This window comes from Rhizophagus irregularis, chromosome 4 (assembly GCF_026210795.1).
Source record: "Rhizophagus irregularis chromosome 4, complete sequence".
Taxonomy (NCBI): domain Eukaryota; kingdom Fungi; phylum Glomeromycota; class Glomeromycetes; order Glomerales; family Glomeraceae; genus Rhizophagus; species Rhizophagus irregularis.
Genome location: NC_089432.1, coordinates 530370 through 548131, shown reverse-complemented (window position 1 = coordinate 548131; position 17762 = coordinate 530370). Strand labels below are relative to the sequence as shown.

General features: G+C 24.9%; 6 protein-coding genes across 6 annotated transcripts; 4 read left to right on the top strand and 2 right to left on the bottom strand.

Moving 5' to 3' along the window:
• Positions 1 to 1669: 1669 nt before the first annotated feature.
• On the bottom strand, positions 1670 to 2852 carry OCT59_023495 (uncharacterized protein; the record flags this gene model as incomplete). Its single annotated transcript, XM_066134731.1, has 3 exons — positions 1670 to 2450; positions 2570 to 2748; positions 2832 to 2852. 3 exons carry the CDS (start codon positions 2850 to 2852, stop codon positions 1670 to 1672), a joined length of 981 nt encoding a protein of 326 aa, XP_065990825.1.
• Positions 2853 to 4452: 1600 nt separating this feature from the next.
• Positions 4453 to 5140, top strand: OCT59_023494 (uncharacterized protein; the record flags this gene model as incomplete). Its single annotated transcript, XM_066134730.1, has 4 exons — positions 4453 to 4494; positions 4560 to 4704; positions 4974 to 5026; positions 5096 to 5140. 4 exons carry the CDS (start codon positions 4453 to 4455, stop codon positions 5138 to 5140), a joined length of 285 nt encoding a protein of 94 aa, XP_065990824.1.
• A 96-nt stretch (positions 5141 to 5236) lies between these two features.
• On the top strand, positions 5237 to 5719 carry OCT59_023493 (uncharacterized protein; the record flags this gene model as incomplete). Its single annotated transcript, XM_066134729.1, has 2 exons — positions 5237 to 5362; positions 5435 to 5719. The coding sequence occupies 2 exons, from the start codon at positions 5237 to 5239 to the stop codon at positions 5717 to 5719; spliced, it is 411 nt and encodes a 136-aa protein (XP_065990823.1).
• Positions 5720 to 7492: 1773 nt separating this feature from the next.
• Positions 7493 to 7842, top strand: OCT59_023492 (uncharacterized protein; the record flags this gene model as incomplete). The annotated part of the gene is made up of 2 exons (XM_025320474.2): positions 7493 to 7749; positions 7836 to 7842. The coding sequence occupies 2 exons, from the start codon at positions 7493 to 7495 to the stop codon at positions 7840 to 7842; spliced, it is 264 nt and encodes an 87-aa protein (XP_025171253.2).
• Positions 7843 to 10160: 2318 nt separating this feature from the next.
• Positions 10161 to 11790, bottom strand: OCT59_023491 (uncharacterized protein; the record flags this gene model as incomplete). Its single annotated transcript, XM_066134728.1, has 5 exons — positions 10161 to 10174; positions 10242 to 10286; positions 10353 to 10637; positions 11169 to 11220; positions 11290 to 11790. 5 exons carry the CDS (start codon positions 11788 to 11790, stop codon positions 10161 to 10163), a joined length of 897 nt encoding a protein of 298 aa, XP_065990822.1.
• Positions 11791 to 12408: 618 nt separating this feature from the next.
• Positions 12409 to 14052, top strand: OCT59_023490 (uncharacterized protein; the record flags this gene model as incomplete). Its single annotated transcript, XM_025332494.1, has 1 exon — positions 12409 to 14052. One exon carries the CDS (start codon positions 12409 to 12411, stop codon positions 14050 to 14052), a length of 1644 nt encoding a protein of 547 aa, XP_025171255.1.
• Positions 14053 to 17762: the final 3710 nt, after the last annotated feature.

Below are 17762 nucleotides of genomic sequence, written 5' to 3'. Positions count from 1 at the left end.
TTGAGGGGAATTTCATTGAGAACAGTATTGATAATGTTAGGACACAATTGATAAGACATTTTTGAATTAATTTTAAATTGAAATTTTAAAATTGAATTGAAATTTGGATTTGATATAAAAAATTTGATATAGAAAATTCAGATTTAATGTTTGATTGAAACTTGTTTGGAAAATACTTGATTGAAAATTGTGTTTGAAAAATATTTGATACAGAAAATTTGGATTTAATATATTTGAGAAAATTTGATTTTTCCTTGAGAAAATTTAAGGGTATATATACTTGTAAAAATCTTATGTGACTAATAATAATTTATTATGATTCATAAGAAAAATCAAGATCATGTATGAGTCATATGAGTCACATTTATTACATCAATTAATTTATAAGTTAGTAAAGTTACTTAGTCTAAAACTAGTAATATGAGTTAACTTAATGACTAATAATGTATAATTGTGGCTTATAATGCATGATCAATATGATTTACTCTTATAGATTATTTATTTACATGTTGTTATCTTAACTGGAATAGATGCCACCAGTTTTGTATAAACAAAAATAAAATATAGGGTAAATTAAAAGGTTTTATTACAAAATATATTTCTGGAATTGTCTGTCAGTAGTCAGTACTACCTTTCTTGGTGCACCTGTAGTGACCAATTCACAACAAAAATACACAGAGAACAATTAGTAAAATATCAGTCTTTATTAATAAATTATAAGATACTATCTATCTATCATCATGTGAAGCTACTTTTATCATCTATAGATCGGTGAAATCTAGATCTCTAATTGTGACTCATCAATAACAATCAGCAATAACTATTGCATCTCCTTTACCGTAAAATGTTGATAATCTGGTAATCTGGTCATAATGCCAAATGAGGTTAGTTTTTCAGATTACAGATTCAAAAAACAACACGGGACAATATAGTATTTCGTAATTCATGAGAATAGAGACTATGTATTATATTAATGACAGTAAGGCTATGTATGGAATAAATAAAGTCTATCATTGGCTTCATTTCAAATCCAGGTATGGGAACAAATAATATGTCTATATCTTAATAATTCAACATGACATAAACGTTTCTAAATTGTGATTTTGAATGAGTTACCAGCAGTTTCCAACATTATATTCGTTGATCTGTAGAAAAATGTATTTTGCACTGATGTATTTATCACTAAATTTAAATAACATATCCAAATCTCCTTTAGCTTCATAATACTTGTTCAATTCAATATGTATTTTACATCTAATTAAAAAAAATAAGTAATTTCATCTGCTATAACATTTAAAATATTAGAATTTACTGTTTGTTTTTTCTTTAAATATGAATTTTGATTTAAACTTTTTCCTTTTCCCTCTTTTCCTTTTCCAATATTATTAAAATTTTTAAATCTTCATGATATTTCTCTTTGACAAAAGTTAATAAGTTTCTAAAGAATCTTCTAAATTATTTTCACTTAATTTTTGTGTGTATTGATCAAAATCAATTTCAATCATTGAAAACATTTCACTATTAATATTATATAAATGTAATAATAATTCAGTAGATTTAAACTGAATAAAACTACTTGGTGCTCTATTAAGTGATTCAATTGCTAAATAATAACAAAGACCATATGTTGCTATTCGGGATGATCTTTGGATAAGATTTTGTGCAAGGTCTAATTTTCAAACCACAAAGTATGTGGTAATGCAATAGGTTCATTTCCAGAAAGATCATTTAAAATGCCTCCAGCATTTATCAAAGTCTTGACGACTTTATTTGATACTTCATCAAATTTTGTTTGAGAATCTAAAATAGATTTGTCTGCAGAATTACCCCATTCTCTTTCCAAAAAGCTCCAGATATATTCCATAAGTACCAATTCACTAAATTTTTTACTAATAATCTTTTCAGAACTTTCAGACCAAATGAAAAGATTATTTTGAATTATTAACATAATTCTCCAATCTACATAATAAGATGCTACCGGATATTTAAAACTTAAACTTTGACGTATTTGAGTAAACATTGATAAGATTGAACAATCATTTAGAAGATTGATTCCTGCCATTGTTAGAATTCCTGGTGTAATATTCAATGCAGTTTTAAGTAAGTCTCTAACTCTTCGTATAATTTCTTGAAACCAAGTTTCATCATCACGTAAACTATGAAAAGTATCTCGCAAATGGATTAATAAAAAATCAATATTATAATTACGCTTTTTAATAATTTGTTCATATTGATTATTACTTTGTTGATTGAATTGATTGAAATTTCGTCTAAAATTATTATCAAGTCCTACTTCGATAACTTGAGTTGTTTTACGATGAATTTCTGCAAATTTTGCTAAAGAATTATAAACTTTATCACGAAGTTCTTTACTAAGTACTATTGGTGAAAACCATATCCGTTCTAAGACGGTAACCAAAGCTCTTAAATGTAATTCTAATCTAGCAACACTTTCTTTTGAATAATGATTAAAGGAGTATCAACTAAAGCTTCTAATGAATTTGCTAAAACTTGAGATGAAAACTCATTTTGCAAGTTTTCAAAAAGCACATTCAGAGCATATAAATACTTTATTTCGGATAGTTCCTTAATAAGTTCTTTTGCCTTTTCATCAGGCGTGATGAATCCATCTTCTCCTAATTTAAGAAGGATACGATTGTTGAACATATTTTCATACAAAATCGTTTTATACGAAAGAGAGTTATTATTGTCTAGGTTACCAGGAGCAGTATTTGTAGAACTTCCACCCTATTATTATATAAAATTAATTCTAATGAAAAATGATTTATAATTGACTAAATTTTTAATGTTTGCTTAAAATAATAATTTACCTGACTTGAACTTCCTTCCATATTTTTTATTACAAAAAGAAGTGGTTCTATACCGACAGTCGATCGAAATGTATGTAACACAATGGCGTACAATGGCGTGCATTTGTACTAGGACTCCGAGCTATACATAGAAAGGGTCTTATTTGCTTAGAATGAGCCAAAATCATGTAGATCGCTTCCATTTGTGGATATTACGACCAGCATTACATAGTTCCGGCCCTGAAGAAATACGTAGAGCATGTGTACCGATCTCCCCTGACCTACATGGGTTATTCGTTATTGAGTCCGGTCCGGTGAGGACGTGAGGTTATTATTGAGTGCAGTCCGGTATTTTTTACATGGACGTGATGCGGACTCATCAGTGACGAATTACGTGCATGAACGTGCATAGACCGGAAATTACCATATTAGGAAAGAAAAATTAGTTTATTTTTTTATCACATATCGTGTCTAGGTTATGCCTTACAGTGTCCGTGTCACTCCCCACCGGACTGCACTCACCAAGCTTAACTCGGGTCCTGATGTACTGACTTGCCGATAACTATAAAGAATACGGATCAGCAATTCAAAAAATCATCAAATATCATTTAAAATGTCACGACTGTCACGTGATTATTATGATGACCAGATTAATAGAGTACGATCGGCATGGTCATCAAAACTAAATAAATATGCAGTGTAAATTGATGTGCGTTCCCAGCTGTTTCATCGTTCGCTTTTTTTTTGAATAATAAAAAAATGTTACAAATTGATATAGATTGTGAAAAATGTGGCGACGGATATACATTTGTAAAAGATAGATGGTGTAAACCATGTCAAATAAATAATTTTAAAAAAAACCTTACAAATTGGACAAGCGGAAATGAAATCATTGATGATTTAATTCAAGAAAAAATCAAAAGATTCATGGACCAAATGATATAATATTTGAATGGATGCCATACAACCAATTGAATGATATTAAAGAAATAAACAATGTTTTATATTTAGCAATATGGAAAGACGGTCCATTATACTATTGTCATCACAAAAAGGAATATGTAAGGAAATCTAAGAATGAAAAAATTATTATTTTCAGTTGTTTGTATGATTTACCAATTATTACCAGCGAATTTTATGATAAGGTAGTATGAAATGACTTTAATACAACATTTTAATATATATATATTTAATTGTGATAATTTTTTTATTATTTATAATAGGTTATATCATATTCTTTTTCTGATGATATTCAAATACATGGAATATCTCAAAATCCAAATACAAAAGAATATTTTATTGTTTTTCAAGAGAAAAATGTGGTAAAAAATATACAAATGTGAAGTACAAATGGTGTGAAACATGTCAAATAAATTATTTAGAGAAAAATTTTGCAAATTGGACTATTGGAAATGAAATAATTGATAATTTTATTCAAGAATTTCAATTAAAGATTAATGATTACAATGATATAATAATCGAATGGATACCATATGATCAGTTTGATAATATAAAAGAAATAAGAAAAGATGGTTTTAGTACAATATATTCAACAATATGGAAGGATGGTCCTTTATATTATTGTCTTTATAAAAAAGAATATAAAAGAAAGTGAGGAAAAAAACAAGTTGCTTTAAAATATATGTATAATTCACAAAATATTACCAATGAATTATTAAGCAAGGTATGAAACATTAATATAAATAATTTTTTTATATTATTTTTATACTAATTAATTTTCGAATAAAGGGACGCAATAGTAATACTCTTCTGATATATGGAATATCACAAAATCCGTATACGAAAGATTATATAATAGTTATTCAAGATGAATATTGTGAAAAATATGGTGAAGAATATATGATTTTTATGTATTGTTGGAATAAAAAATGGTGTAAACCATGTCAAATAGATAATTTAAAGAAAAATTTTATAAATTGGACTAGTGGAAATGAAAAAGTTGATAATTTCATTCAAGAATTTCAACTAAAAATTAATCATTATAATGATATAATAGTTGAATGGATACCATACAATCAGTTTGATAATATTAAAGAAATAGGTAAAAATGATTTATTTACAATATATTCAGCAATATGGAAAAATGGTCAGTTGAATTATGATAAAAATAAAAAAGAAATTTAAAAAATCAGAATAAAATAGTTACTTTAAAATCATTTAATTCACAAAATATTACTGAAGAATTTTTTAACAAGGTATAAAATTTTTTTTATTAATTTATTTTATTTTAATTATTTTGGTAATATTTTATTTTATTTTATTAGGGTAACAACTCTGAATACAGGGATAAAATATATGGAGTATCATAATATTTCTGATATAATATTTGAGTGGATACCTTACAATCAGTTTAATAAGATTGAAGAAATAGGTAAGGGAGGATTTGCCATAGTTTATTCAGCAATATGGAAGGATGGTCCATTCAGTTATCTTACGAAGAAAAATTTAGAAGAATGAGTGGTAATAGTAAAGTCGCTTTAAAATATTTGCTTAATTCATCACAAAATATTATTGATGAATTTTTAAATGAGGTAAGAAACTTTATATACATATATAATTAAATTTTATTTTATATAAAATAATAAATTTTCACATTTTAATAGATTAGAGCATATTCTCTTGGTTATGATGAAAATATTATCCGAATATATGGATTGTCTCAAAATCCAGATACAAAAGATTATCTTATAGTTCTAGATCATGCAAGGGGAAGAAGTTTATATTATCATTTAAATAAAAATTATAATGAATTTAATTGGGCATATAAATTACAATCAATATTGAGTATTATTAGAGGACTTCTAAATATTCATCAAAAACAAAAGGTTCATCGTGATTTTCATGTAGGAAATTTATTAGTTGAAGAAGCAACTTGTAACCCATTATAGTAGAATATATATTTCAGATATGGGATTATGTGGAGAAGTCGGTAATATAAAAGATGAAAACAAAATTTATGGAGTTATACCTTATGTAGCCCCTGCCCTATAAAAAAATTGGATACGTTTTTTATAAAGTTTTTATACGATTTTTTTCCTTAGAAATAACGTATCATAATAGGATACGGAAAAATGCACAATTCCGTATCACTAAAAATATGGTTTGGATACGGAATTTACACGGAATTCATATGGAATTTACATGATTTGATCACTGATTTTATCACGAAATTTATACGATTTGGTCACTGAATTTACTATTTGTATTACAGTTTACTATAATTATATTTACATAAATCTAATTTTACTTTATTAAATAAAATAAAAAATAAAAAATAAACAAAATACAAATACATTATGAAAATTCCCTCCTTATTAAAACCACCTATTGCAACCAAAATTATCTATAAGTTCAGGTTCATTTGGAGTCAAACAACCTAAAAAAAACAAAAAAAAGAAACATAAGAACGTCTAACTTAATTGGAAACAAAACCCCCTCCTTCATATAGTATCTGCAATCGTCCAAGTCACCAAAGGTCAGCATTCCTACAAAAAAAGAAAGAGAACTCCAGAATGTCTGACCTACATAAATGAAAAGAATTATGAAGCATCTGATGAAAAAGAAACCAAAACAACAAAATAAATCCAAAACTGACCTACAAAAAAAGAAGACTCTAAAGCAACAAAACTGAAACAACCTACAAAAAGAAAAGAATCTGAACCCAACTTACAAAAAAAAAAAGAAACAAAAAGGAAAGACTCCCAAACTGATCTACAAAAAAGAAAAAAGAAACTGAATCTTCTCACAAAAAAAAATCTGCTGGCCTATGAAATAAAAAAAGGGATAAATATAAATAAAAAAGAAAGGGGAATAAAGAATAAATCAAAAAAAATATTTTTTTAAAAAGAGAGTAACGAAGTTAGGAAAGTTTAAAAAAATTTTTTTTTAAAGGGAGGACGTCAAAGTTAGAAAAATAAAAAATTTTTTATAAAGAGGAAATAGAAATAGAAAGAAGAAAATTTTTTTAAAAAAAAGAAGAGTGGGAATAAAAGAATAAAATCAAAAAAAAATTTTTTTTTTAAAGGAGAGTGATGAAAAAAAAAATTTTTAAAGTGCGGTACGAAAAAAAAAATTTTTTTTTTTAAAGGGGGGTGACGAAAAAAGAAGGAAAATTTAGAAAAAATAACAAAAATAAGACAAGAGAAAAGAGAGGGTAGGGAAAGACAGAAAGGAAGATCGGAAGATCAAACTTATCAAAGTAAGGGTTTATATAAAAACAAAAAACATATCATCACGTGATCTCGTGTTATGATACGAGATTTTTGTAAAATTATTTTCTAAAAATATTAAGTTTAAAAATTCCGTATACATTCCATATGATTAATTTTTTCCGATACATTAGTTTTTTAAAAAATGTTCAAAAATGAATTGCTTATTAAATATACGGAATTTGTATACGGAATCTATAGAAACGTACATAAAATGTATACAAAACGTATCCTTTCCGTATACATATTTCTTATAGGGCTGAAGTATTAAAAGGTAAACCTTATACTCAAGCAGCAGATATATACAGTCTTGGCATGATCATGTATTTTATAGCAACTGGAAAACAACCTTTTTCCAATTGTGCACATGATGAGTTTTTAGTATTAAATATATGTAATGGAATTAGACCTGAAATAAACGAGTCAGAAATACCAAAATGTTATGGTGAATTAATGAAAAAGTGTTGGGATTCAAATCCAAATAATAGACCAAGTGCTATTGACTTAAAAAAATCGATTGAACTATTTCATTATGCTGATGATGAGGAAATTAAAAAGCAATTTGAAAAAGCAGAAGAATATAGAAAAGCAAATCTTTTATCTATTGAAAGTAATCAATCAACTACTCATCCAGAAGCTTATTACACATCTCGATTACTTAATACATTTACAAAAAATCTTTATTCAATGGAAGTTATTGACTTCACAAAGTAAGTTAGTTGTGTTTATTTATTTATTTATTTTTTTTAATTAAAAAAATATTTAAAATTTATAAATTATTTAATTTATTTAATAGGTTATAAGTTTAAAACGAAAATAATTAATCAAAAGGAATAAATGAAATCATTGTAAAACCATATTTTATTTTCTTTTTTGATAGTTTTTGTTTAACACTGATTATAAGGTATTTGTAAACTAGGTGAAATCAGTTTAATCAGTTTGTAATTGGACAAATATTTTTATTTCTTTATAAATAGTTTTTTTTTTATATTCAACACTGATTATAGAGTATTTGCAAACCATTTTTACATAAATAAAATCAGTTTGTAATTGAATAATTTATCTTTTAATATTTAAATATTGTTGTAATAATTATCATTAAATTTAAATTTGCCAAAATTAACATGTTAAAACCAACTTGGGTCCAAAACTTCGTTTGCAGAAATTTTTTAAATTGAAACCAAATCTTGATCAAATAACACACTCATTAAATTTAAAGCAAAACTATAGTCAAAACTCAGTTTGGACTTAATTAAAATTTTCAAAATGCAGTTACTGCATATTAACAGTTTATTTTAATCGATTTCATTTTGAAGCTATAAATAAATTTTAAATTTATATTATCGAAATAATATTATCAAAATTTTATCGAAATTTTAATAAATTAATAAATTAGTATTATCAAAATTAAATAAATTAATATTTACACATATTGATATTAAAACTTTATTATCAAAATTTTAAAAATTTAATAAATTGATTAAAAATTTCAAAAATGAAATAAGATTTTGAGTTGAAATAACAAAAAATCTAAAGTTAAATTTCTGATATCGCATGTAAGATTTTGACTTTGTAAAATCTCCATATTATTAAATACTTAAACCTCATATCAAAGACAGTACAACTTCGAAAGAATGTAAATTTCCTTCATTTTCAATGAACACTTCAAATAATGACGTAAAAACTAAGTTTTCTAGCTTATCATTGTATATTCTCGCTATAATATTCAATAGAACAAATTTTACTTGTATCTAAATATTAAATAAAACAAGATTTAGATTCAATGATTACACTTATTTGTGAAATGTCATCATTAAAATTCTTAAAAATTGAGATAGATCATGCCAGTCAATTAGTTAAAACTTTGGGTGATTATTTAAATTTTGTTGAATATTTATTTTTAGATTTTCATATCGATCTATTATCTTTTGAATATTTTACGAAAAATTGTAGAGCAAATTTGAAAAAGTGGATTATTTATATTGAGGGAAAAGAAGATTTAAGATTATTTAAAATATGTAAATAATTATCAAAAAGTTCATAATTCTTTAAAGATATTGGGAATTAATAAAGGTTATATGTGTGAATTTGATTGGACGAATGATGAATTAGAAATTATTAATTCATTAAAGGATCAAAGTATTAACATTTTTCCATCTGATGAACTGGATAAATGTTGATAATTTTTTATAGGGTTTTATATTATTATTTATTTGTTATTATTTGATGTGTTATTTTTTTTTAGATTTTTTTCCATATTTTATATAATATCCATAGATTTGAATAAATATCATTATTAATAAAACGAAATTATCTGTTATTTGAATTCCAACCACTTTAATGTTCGTTTAATACTTTATTGATAAATGCTAATATTGCTAACCTTTTTTTAGATGGGATGCATTGTTATTCATGGTAAGTGATTCCGGATTAGGAAATGTGTTCCGTTATTAATTTTGATAATTCTTTGTAAGGATTTAAATTTACGTAAAAATAAAAAGTAATGCAATTGGGCAGTAAACAATATTATACAGTAGTTTAATAAATAATATTTGTCCCAAAGTTTCAAATAATTTACTTTTATTTGATGCCACGCCAAATTTCCATTTTCTGCAGATCCTTTGCTATAAAAATTTAATTGAATAAAAAAAGTATCAAACATTTAACATATGTATTATCTTTTATCTAGTTATTAATAAAATATAAAGAATTTAATATGGATTTTATTTGTTTTGTAAAGTATAAAATTATAGATAATAGTAAATCACGTTGTTGATAGTTTTCTAGTAAATAAATTTTAATAATTTCATTGATAATTTTTTAATAAATAGTAATAACTAATATAAATAACTTTATTAACAAAATAAATACAGTACAAAAATTTATTTTAATAGTAAATACAAATTTTATTAATAAATAAACACGAAGATATTGGAACCGAATCGGATTCAAAAATATGAAGTTTTGTGCAGGACTCCAATCTGAAGACCGTTTAAATTAGGAAATTTATATAGATTTGGAAAATTTATATAATAAATAATTCTTTAATCTCCAATTTCAAAATACAAATACAAATAAAAATATAATAATCTTTTATACTTTAATATTAAGTAATCCGAGTTTAATTACTTTCATCTATAATAAAAGATAGTTTTAATTAAAATTTAATAAATCAAAAAAATCACATACGAGAGTAATTTACCTTTAGAATTAATATCAAGTTTAGTAAAATCGATTTTTAAGGAATCTATAAATATTAGTTGTTAGAATTGTAAAATAATTTAAATTATTATGGAAAACTATATATGTTTACCTGAATATTCTATTCCAAGTAAATCATTATTATTATCGGCATTTTTTTGTTCTGGAAGATTATTAAAATCTAAAAGTCTACTTGTATAAACCGCTTGAGGATGTGTTTTATATGATATAGTACCAGTGGATATCAAAGGTGATGAAAAAGATAACTTTTTATTAATATCATCTGCTTCTTTAACTTGCCCATAAATTACAGAATCCATTTTCTTGTAAGCGATATCTTTCCATAAATCAAAAAATAAATTATTTAATCTAACTGCATTAGGTCGTTTTAAAGGGTCTGCATCCCAACATTGATTAATAATGTCAAAAATTAATTGAGGAATTTTATAATTAGACTTTGGCCTCAACCCCTTACAAATTTTCATTGCTAAGAATTCATCATGAGGTATATCATAATAAGGAGGGAAACCTGTACAAATTTCATATGCAATGATTCCAAATCCATAAATATCGCTTTTTTGAGTATATTCTTTTCCTCTTAAAACTTCCGGAGCTACATAAGGTAATACTCCATATATTTTTTTATTATTATTTTGAGAGGATTTGACATTTGCTGGTCGACATAATCCCAAATCAGTGATATAAGCATGTTCTTTAAAATTACTTAATATATTTCCACAATGAAAATCATTATGAATTAATCCTTTTTTATGAATATCACTAAGACCATGTGCAATACTTTGTATACTCCCCAACTTTTGCTCCCAATTCAGTGAAATGAAGTTGTTATTCAAATGTTGTCTTAAGCTACCATTTTTTAATTCCATTACCATCATAAAATTATTTGTTTTTGGATCTTTGGTAATACCAAAACAATCAACTATCCAAATAGAACTATATACTAAAATGTTTGATTCAACCTTTAAAAGAAAATTATAGTTAGTTTAACATTTATAAAGACTAATTTAAATTTAATGAAAATAACTTACTTCTTTTAAGAATTCTGTCGTAATACCTTGTGAGTTATGTAAACACTTTAAAGCAACTTTTGTTTCACCATTCCTTTCCAATTGAGAATTATTTATTGTCCAAGGACCATCTTTCCAACCTGCTTTAAAAGTAGTTCCAAATCCCCCTTTTGCTAAATATTCAACATCTTCAAATTTATCATATTCAATCCACTCTATGATTTGACTTTCACATTCAGCTTTTAATTGTGCTTTTTGAATAAATTCATCAACGACATGATTTCCACTTGTCCAATTTTTGAAATTTTGTTGAAAACGTTTAGAAACACATGGCTGGCACCAATCATAATGAGTATTAATCTGCTTACAATTTTTACATAACCCATTATTTTTATATCGTTTATTTAATTCTTTGTCTATTATTAGTTTATCAATTAACGATTTTTGTTCTTTAGTCAAATGATAACGATCGAACTTTTTTATTTGTTCAAATACGTCATCACTTAGTTTAATTTCATCCATTTTAATTAATAATTTATTAAACAAAAAAAATGTTAATTTGTAAAAATAAAAAAAAAATAGTGGGGAAATCGTTATTTTATGTTTGAATGATTTCAAGATCGGCAACAAATTATATAAAAAAGACAAGTCAAATAACCAATAATTCAATTTTGGCAAATTATTTAAATTTTCCATAATAGGTAAGATCAAATGACAAAATAAATAAATAAATAAATTTATGAATTTTTTTAATTATATAGATTAATCAAAAAATAAAAAATAAAAATAAAAAAAATAGGATTTTTTTTTAAAAAAAAATTATCAAACTTTATCTAAAATAATAAAAATAACAAACTTTATAATTAATTAGCTAAAAACATTTTGGAATAATAAAATGTTCACAATATACAATAAAAAAAAATTGTTTATAATTATAAAAACTCACGTTGTCTTTAAAGTTAAATTATTTTAAAATTCTCTTTTATTGTGATCGTCCCACTTCAAGAATGATCAACATCAACAAGTTTTGTGCGACATGCGTAATCGGAATTCATACTCCACAAAAATTAACTTAATTTGGCATAATTTGAAATTTAATAACTCACTTTTTCTTTCTTTTTATTTTCTTCGTTTACAATAATGACATGCTCAAAAATATTTTCAGGAGATTTAACCGAATTAACGGATGAAATTATACAATATTTACGGAATGATATTTCAACATTGTATTCATGTATTTTAGTTAATAGATTATGGTGTCGTTTAGCAATTCCATTATTATGGGAAAACACATTTTCAATTAAAAAATTTAAATATTATCATTTCATTGAAATTTATTTACAATATTTAGAAGAAAAAGATAAAGAAAAGTTACAAGATTATGGTATTAATAAAAATTTATCCCCTTTAAATACATTATTCAATTATCTTAGTTTCATTAAATATTTAAATACACAGAATATTATTTCAACTATTAAACTTTGGGTTAGAGATTCATCAACTAGAGAAATTGGAAATCAATCAAATCAACTTACATTACAATCACATCCAAAATATGATCTTTTAAAATTTATATATGAATCATTATTTAAGATATTTATTGAAAGAGAAATAAATTTGAATACTTTTGACATTTTTATCTTTTCAAATGATGATTGTGATTATTTTAATATTGCTTTTAAATTAATTTTACAAAATCAAAGTTTCATTCATAATATCAAAAATTTAAATTTCAACATTTGTCCAACACATATAAATATAACAACAATTATCCCTTATTTAAAATCAATTAATACAATTTCATCACTTAGTTATGAATTTCATGGTTGTCGTTATGATCAATATTTAAATATAATTCATTTACCACATAAATCTAATTACAGAAACTTAAATTATTTATTTACTTCATTCAAAAATTCTAATATTTTGAATACTTTAAAAATAATTACTTTTCGTAATATTAGTTTTAATAACATTTTTGCTTTTAATGAAATATTTGAACAATTAAATGTTTTAGAATCTATTCATATTATTGATTGTTACTCTTTAAATTCTTTTATTGAACGAATTCTTAATATTACCAAACCTTTTAAATTAAAAACTTTATTTATGAATAATGAGTTGCTAGATATTGATTCATTACAATTATTACTACAAAAATCTGGTAATTATTTAGAAAATATTAGTTTTGGGCCATTAATAAATGAATCAAAACAACAATCACTTGAATTAATTATAAGTTATTGTATGAAGATTAAAGTTTTGGAGTTATTCGGATTTGATGATCAAAATATTTATTCATTATTCAATTTTATTGAAAATATTGGTCAAAATCTTAATCATCTTGCAATTCATCAGATAAGTGATTCATCTAATAATTTTGAAATTAGCTTAATTGTATTACAAAATTTAGGACAAATCCTACCTTTTAAATTAGAATATTTAGATTTAAATCTTATAATTGAAAATGCAAATGATTTTAAAATATTTTTAAAAAATTCTCAAAATACTTTTATTAATAGATTATGTATTAAAATTATTATTATTCGTGAAAGCGGGAATGATATTTTACATTATATAAAGGACTATATTATGAGAAAGAAAAGAGTTAAATATTTGGGTTTTAAGGTGAATAATAATGAATTATTCGTCTTAAAAGATGAAGTAAAAGAATTTGAATTATATAATATTAAGGTTCAAATTTATTCTTCTTTAAGTACTGATTTCGTTTATATTTTAAAAAAAAATGTATTAGTAACTAATGTATTCATTATAAAATCATAAATTAAATAAAATTTTTATATATATTTTCCTATTGACGTGACGTGATATTTGATTATGACATAATTTTATTATACTCTAACCGTAGTATAAATTTGTGATTAATGAATACTTCATACTAAATGCATTGACAATGTCAAAAGAAATTTCTCGCATCTCTGCAAGAAATGTTAGCCCTGACTTAGTGATGTTAAATGACATTATCATTTGACTAATTTTCAATGATCTTAAATGTTATTAGTGCTTTAATCGTGTACGGATAAAAACTGCGGTATATCCGAAAAAAAAAATACGCAGTTTTTATCCGGATATTAAAATATCGGATAAAAAAAATTCTAAAAAAAATTTTTAAATCATTTAAATTAGTTATTTGTTTAAATTATTATCTACTATTGATTATCATTTATTAAAATAAATCATATAAATCTATCTCGCTAAAATAATATTCGATAATCGGCAGTAATTCGGGCCGTCTGTAATTCTGGCCAGAATTTTGCGAAATTGACATTTAACAACAGTATCCAAGTTAAATGAAATTTAGGATTTTTGTTAATTTTGCCGCCATTATACCTTGACCCAAGTTACTGTCGATCCATGATTTTAAAAAAAATTTGTATTAATAGATAGGTTGAATTGATTAATTTTAAGCTACAAATTAGTATATAAATATAACAAAAATAATTGGTTTTTTTGCCTAACCTTTCATTATTTATAATAATGTATTTATTATCAAAATTTTACACCTCTCAAATTTTCAAAAAATTTGTATAATTTAGGCAAAATTCATGGTGCCGAGTAGTATCATTAAATTAACATAATATTTTTAATAAATTAGGTGATACTTTATAAATTTTTATTTTTATTTTTATTGAACAGTAATAGTTAGCGAATACAAATTTTATAAACATATCAGAAATGAAGAAGTAAAATAAAAAAATGAACTAAACTATCAGAAGAATCTACTTCGACGGTGGGGCAATTAAATACGAAACTATTAAAGATATAACCAACTACACCTAAAAACCATTTCTTTAATTAACCCACTACCTCCCATACACTAGCCGAAACTTGGTAAGTTGAAGCCCGCCCTGCAGAAGAAAGTAAAATTGACCCTATAAAATTATATAAATCAAACTACTAAAATCTACGATGGCGCTACGAAGTAAGATTAGTATAAAATTCTATTATATTTTTACCAAAATAAATGTAATTCCTAACACTATCTAAAGAATCATAATGAATATTATTAGTATAACTACTATTATTACTAGGTAATGAATGAACGCTTTTGAATTCTAATTTTTTCTTTTTAGTTAATCCTATAGAATGTTCAAATTCCTTCAAATGCGAACACCTTGGAATCCAAACTTCTTCGAATATAGCATTAAAAATAAACTGTCTCATTTGAACCAAAACATCAACAACATTTTTCTTTGTAGTCCAGGAATTCAATAATTCTGAAAGCGACATAGGTATAATACCTTTAATCAAGTCAATAAAAGTAAACACGTTAGGATCATAAGATATATCCCATATATCAAGTGCCATAAGAGCATTAAAATCTTGTATATTATCATTATATTCTAATATCCAAGTTAAGAGATGATTAATAGTCTTATCTCGAATGTTGTTAATAATATCATAATGACCACTACACGTCCAGACATGATTAAAGGTTTCGTCTTGTAGACCACATATAGGGCACATCCAACCATCATATAAGTCAAACAATGATTTCTTCATCTGTTCAATTGTAGGAATTTCTTCAATTAACAAGTGAACTTTTTGAGCTTTTGTTTTAGAAGAAGAAACAGAAGTTTCATTGTTATTTATGTCACAATTTAAACAACTAAATGTGGATGTCCAGTCGACTTCTAGCGTGCGATATTTAGAATTTCTATTCAAATTAATAAAATTTTCTAAACCTTTGTAGTTGCATATATTTTTCAAAAATGAGCGCAGCTTATTTTCAATAATAATTCCATTCCAACAAGGAAGAACTTTCATCATACAAGCGTTCTGTCGTAAAACTATATAGCGATCTTGATCAGTATGTGCAATTTTTGCCAAATTATCTACATAATTATTACCCATATCATCACCATGAGCAACAACCTTAAACATTTCCACATGCAAGTTCAATGTTAATATGATTCTACATAAAATAGCCCATAAGAAATTATTATTAGCCTTAAAGTATTCACGTGAGGTTTGAGAAAATCTTGACTTCTTCAATTTTTCAAATTGAGTAATCACGTTAAGCGAGTCTGTGTTAATTCTAACTTTACTATTTTTTGGAACAACGCTTAATGCTAAAAGAACAGCTAACAATTCTCCTCTATATGCAGAAGGCCATTTATCAATAGTAGAATAAAATTCGACATGAGGTATATCAAACAAATCACTAATCTGAGCGAAGGCGCAACTGATACTACATTGCTCAGTACCTAATTCGATTAAAGATCCATCAGTGTAAAATTCAAAAATATAATAATTGTTATTGTCAAAAGGAGCTAATGTTCGTTGTATAGTTAACAAGTCATTTCTTGAAGTTGAAGAATCTAATAAATCTAAAATTATATTATCTTGTAATTGTGAAGAAGGAGAAATCACGTGATTTTGCGTTAACGCTTGATTTATAATATCATATTTCTTTTTTGCAAAATCAAAAATGTCAAAAATATTAAATTCTATTAAGTTTGTAAGTTGACTAGGCGCAAATTGAGAATCTGTTAATAATGGTACTAAACATTCCCAGTCAGCAGAAAACGTACAAGGTGATCGAGTTGATAATGATGCATTAGCAGCACATCCATATTCCATACATTGATATATATAAGTATGTGTATCGGTACATCGAGACATATCAATATGAAAATGTTTAATAACAGGTCGTTTTGTTTCATCTATTCCTTGAATCTTTCCAATGACTACAGAGTTAAATTGTGAATTATAACATGCAACTAAAGATCTATTTTTTTTAGTAATATCATATGATCGAGTCTCTTCCACATTATCAACACGAGCGCCAAATAATTGTGTTATATTATGATTCAAATGAACACCATCTGAAGTAATTAAATTTCTAATATCTGAATACCATTTAGTTTCTTTCCGTTGTGAAAAAATAGGAATATAAGCCTTAATAAGTATTTCTTTCCATAACAATAAATGAAATTTATCACCTGAAATAATTTGATCTAAAAATAAGATATTCTTTTCACGAAGTCTCTTCCTATGTTTAGAATAATATGCATTATCTACCACGTCTTCCAAAGGAATTTTACCTCCTTTAATTGATGGAAAAATATTATCATCTAAATATTCTAACGAAATATTATTATCATAGCATAATAAAAGCATATTAAGAATATAATTATTTTTTCGTGTGTGCGAAACACGATTATAAGGAAGTTTTTCTATTAATGGGCGCGATGTCCATAATTGATCCTGTAAGGATTTTAAACGAATTTCAGTAACTTTTCCTAAGAGACCATTGTCGTTAAGTTGAATACAAAAATCCGTAATTTTGGCTTGAAGTTGATTGTCGTAAAAATCTCTATATCCATATATATAAGGATTATCGAGTATAGCGTTAGGCGCTGAACGAGCGAATTTTAGTTTGTTTTTAAACATCCTTCTAAAAGGAATAATTAAAGATTCTGTTTGTGTTTTTGATAAAGCCATAACTTGTGACCAGTATTCAACTCGAG